This window comes from Sander vitreus, chromosome 24 (genome assembly GCF_031162955.1).
Source record: "Sander vitreus isolate 19-12246 chromosome 24, sanVit1, whole genome shotgun sequence".
Classification (NCBI taxonomy): Eukaryota; Metazoa; Chordata; class Actinopteri; order Perciformes; family Percidae; genus Sander; species Sander vitreus.
In genome coordinates, this window is record NC_135878.1 from 12,499,018 (window position 1) to 12,502,828 (window position 3,811).

The window sequence follows — 3,811 nt, forward strand, 5'->3', positions numbered from 1 at the left end:
CTAAAAACTTTAGTGCAGTTTGTAATATTGCGGACTTAGTTAAGAACATGCAGGTAAAAATCACTTGGCTAATAGTGCTCCAGCTACTTTTAGTGGAGAGAAATAGTTTATCAATTTATATTTGTACCCCCCACTCGTAAAAATCAACAACAAAAATATGGTTGCATTCCTTTCCTTTCAAAATCTAAATAAATACAATCCAAACACGTTTGATTGCACAATCCACAGTTATTTCCAATGTTACATCTTACACATATAGCAACAATGGTTGTTATTAGGGTTCCCCACCAGACAAAGTCTCTTTAAATCTGTTAAAATATGAAGACATACTCACCATGTCTGTGTTTGATGTTATCCTACTGAGTTCTTCGCCCACAATGGTGCATATGTACAGTACAATTTACTCAATACTGTGCTCTCTCTCTCTCTCTCTCTCTCTCTCTCTCTCTCTCTCTCTCTCTCTCTCTCTCTCTCTCTCTCTCTCGGGGTAAGCCAAGCGGCAATCTCCGGGGCTGAAAAATGAAGCCAATACGGAAGTGACAAACAAGCCTAAAATTACCACTTTGGGGCTGTCTCTAAAAGCAAGGCGATCCACAAAGACCACCATATTAAAATGTCCAACTTTACAGCTGAAATAAACACGTTTACAGCTTGGTACAAAAAACAGTTTCACCCGTTTCAATTAAACTAAGGATTAAAGTTATGCATAATTAAGGCCATTGAGTGACAAATGGGTGCCCAAAGCTTCAAGCTAGGTGGGCTTGTTTCAGCAACCTGGGCACGCTCAACCTCAAAATCGTTTGGTCCAATTTCCGGGTTGAAATTTTCCTCGAAACAGTGTGAAGCGGAGCAACAAGCTTTGAGGTACGTTTTCTCTCGTTGGGTGGGTGTGTCAGAGATGTCACCCAATCAGGTGTTACATTTTCTCAGGGCTGAACGTGCTCCGAGCTTCGAGATGAGCCAGGCCTGTGGAGAATCGATCACCAGCGACGAATGCCGGTTAGATTTGTGTCCGACTTGATCCCGACTTGCTCTGACGTCATGCGCACACGGGGAACTGGTAACCTCGCGAGATCACGGCGGCAGCAGTTTTGAGAGGCAGGTGCCGAAGTGAACTGATCAAGTCAACTGATCTAACTGGTTCAGAATCGACTCAACATGATGCCGTTTTATATAAACTTTTTTTTGTTTTTGAATTGGAGGAATATGAATTGCTATTTGTCTTAGTTTTTACAGGACACGTTGTGTGGCTGATAGTTACGTTTAGAGGTCAGAGAGAATACATTTTCAGTTCAGATTACAGATCATCTGCAGTCTGTTGGTTGTTAACATATGCACCAGATCGCATGTAGAGCATTTTGACATCTACTCTGTCATAATAAAAACAACTGGAGACATCGTACAAGCTGATAGATAGGTCTGATAACATTTTATTAAATCGGACCTAACAGGATGTGAGCGTTTCTGTGACTTCCTGTTCAGCCTGAAGGCTGCTGGAAAGGGGATGACACAGAGCAAAGGGCCGCAGGTCAGATTCAAACCCGGGCCGCTGCAAACGACTCCTACATGGGGTGCACACTCTACTGAGTGAGCTAGAGGCCGCCCCTGGGTGATGTATTTTGAGGGCTGTTTGAAATGTTTTGGGTCCAACGCCATGAATAGCCTCTGGAAGACCTCAAAGGTGTGCGTCAGTTTTACAGGACATTCCAATATTTAGCGCATAGGCAAGGCCAAGAATAAGGCAGAGAGCCCTAGCCACACTACTCACACCTGTCAGCACTGAACGTCCTTTGAGGATGATCGCGATATCGTCAGGCTCACAACACACATATATCTTCATAGGGAAGACTTCAATATCCTTCAGGATGTCAGCTTCTTTAGCCCCTTCAGAAGTCACAAAAACAGACCATTGATTGAAAGCAAAAAACAGGCATGTCCCGATTAAGTTGTTCTACTAGGATTGTCCCCAAGCAACATGTTCGGGTTTCCCAAGGAACAAGGAGACATGAAACGGGTCAAATGACGAGACCATTTGGTGCTCTAATGAGTATTTCTGGCAGCAGACGGTGTATGTTGAATTGAGTTAAAATACACTACAGTGTGCGTGTTACGTTACAGTAGTGACTGAACATATCATGGTGCTACATCATGGCTTGTTCATGTTTTAAAAGGCTTTGGACCGCAGCGAACTCTATGGCACAAATATATATCAGGCTCCGGATATACGCAAAATTACAGAAGTTGTATTTTTCTTTTTTTTTTAAAGGATTATTTGTCTAAGTTACTTGTTTTTTCATCTGTGTAAACATATTTTTTGCCACTTACAATTCATGTGCGGTCAGGTTCATTTTGTGTTTGTTGTTGTAATACTCATTTTGGCCACAAGAGGCTGAAGTGCCCCACTACCCCATGTTCTAAATAAGACTCAAAGCATTCTTGTCTTGAAAGTCTTTTTTTCAGGTGAACGTCAGTTAAAATAAATTTCTAGCCCCCCCACTAAAAAAAAACACATAACAGTAATGTTACATTAGTTGCTACCACAATATATGTACCTTGTGTTTAGAGTGCATGGAGAAATGATGAATGCTTTTAGTCCTATTAAGAACACGGGTAGTGGTGCACTTCTGCCTTCTGTGGCTGAAATGAGTATTACAACAAACTAAAATGTCACCTGACAAAACTTGTTGTCCACCTGTTTCACAGATAAAAAAAAAAAGATCATTTTTGGGTATTTTTGGCCTTTATTTGATAGGACAGCTGAAGGCAGGAAATGGAGGAGAGAGAGGGTGGGGATGACATGCAGCAAAGGGCTGCGGGTCGGCCTTGAACCCGGGATGCTATAAGGACAGAGCCTTGAGCTACCAGGGTACCACCAAGAGGAACTTAGATAGATTATTCTGGCAAAACCTTTTATTCACCTATGCTTATGTCATAAACAGGAGAGAAAACTTTTTTAGATCAGACTTGGAAAATAGATCATCACAATTCTTTTTCTCAGTTGACTCTCAGGGCTTCCGTACATAATACTTCTTAGCAGGCTCAGTTTTTTTTGTTGGCTTTGGTCTATTCATTAGATTTGTCAACAATAAGAAACATATAGAACTGTATCACTTATACTTAAAAGAGCATCTACAGTAGAGATCATACCTTGGTCAGAAATACAAGTTTGGCAGATTAGGAATATTCTCCACACCTGCCTTATATACAGTATGCTCAGAATAAAACAGATATCTGTAGTCAATAGTCATGTTTTATCCATTTTGGATAGTATACTTCTTCACAAAATGAAAAGGTCAATCTTTAAGTATTTCTTTTTTGTTTTTGTTTTTTTACTGCCCATGGGTAAAACATTTTGTGTGGGAATCACAGTTTTCATCAGAATACAAGAGTAAATTATGACTTTACACAAACAGTCATTTGCCAACCGCAGCAGATACCCAGCTTCAACGCTCGGCAGTAGTGCTCCTACTGAGAAGATCTAAAACATCTGGCAGTGTTTACAGATGGGAAGATGGTGAGAGATGACGTCATTGCATTATGGACTCCTGCTGGTTGATTATGGTACTCGTCTTGTGGGAAAATCTCCACAAATGCTTTTTCAACTCCCAGTGAATCTCTTCACCGACGAGTGAAAAGAAGCAGCTGACACAACTCGTGTGTGTGTGTGTGTGTGTGTGTGTGTGTGCTGGAGGGCTGAAATGGAGGTGAGCATCCTGCTGAGTCGTATAAACGGTGACACTGATAAGAAGCTTAAATCACATAAAACGTAGGCATTTTCGCCAAAAAACACATTTTGGCTTCCTCTACTACA

The 3,811-nt window shown here is 41.2% G+C and overlaps 1 protein-coding gene across 1 annotated transcript in view; it reads right to left on the reverse strand.

Annotated features, from left to right (window-relative positions):
- gucy1b2 (guanylate cyclase 1, soluble, beta 2) overlaps positions 1-1,043 on the reverse strand; it is a 34,906-nt gene extending 33,863 nt beyond the window's left edge. The window contains exon 1 of the mRNA XM_078243260.1: positions 1,029-1,043. Within this exon, the coding sequence (XP_078099386.1) occupies positions 1,029-1,043 (15 nt within the window). The remainder of the gene's footprint in view (positions 1-1,028) is intronic.
- Positions 1,044-3,811: the final 2,768 nt, after the last annotated feature.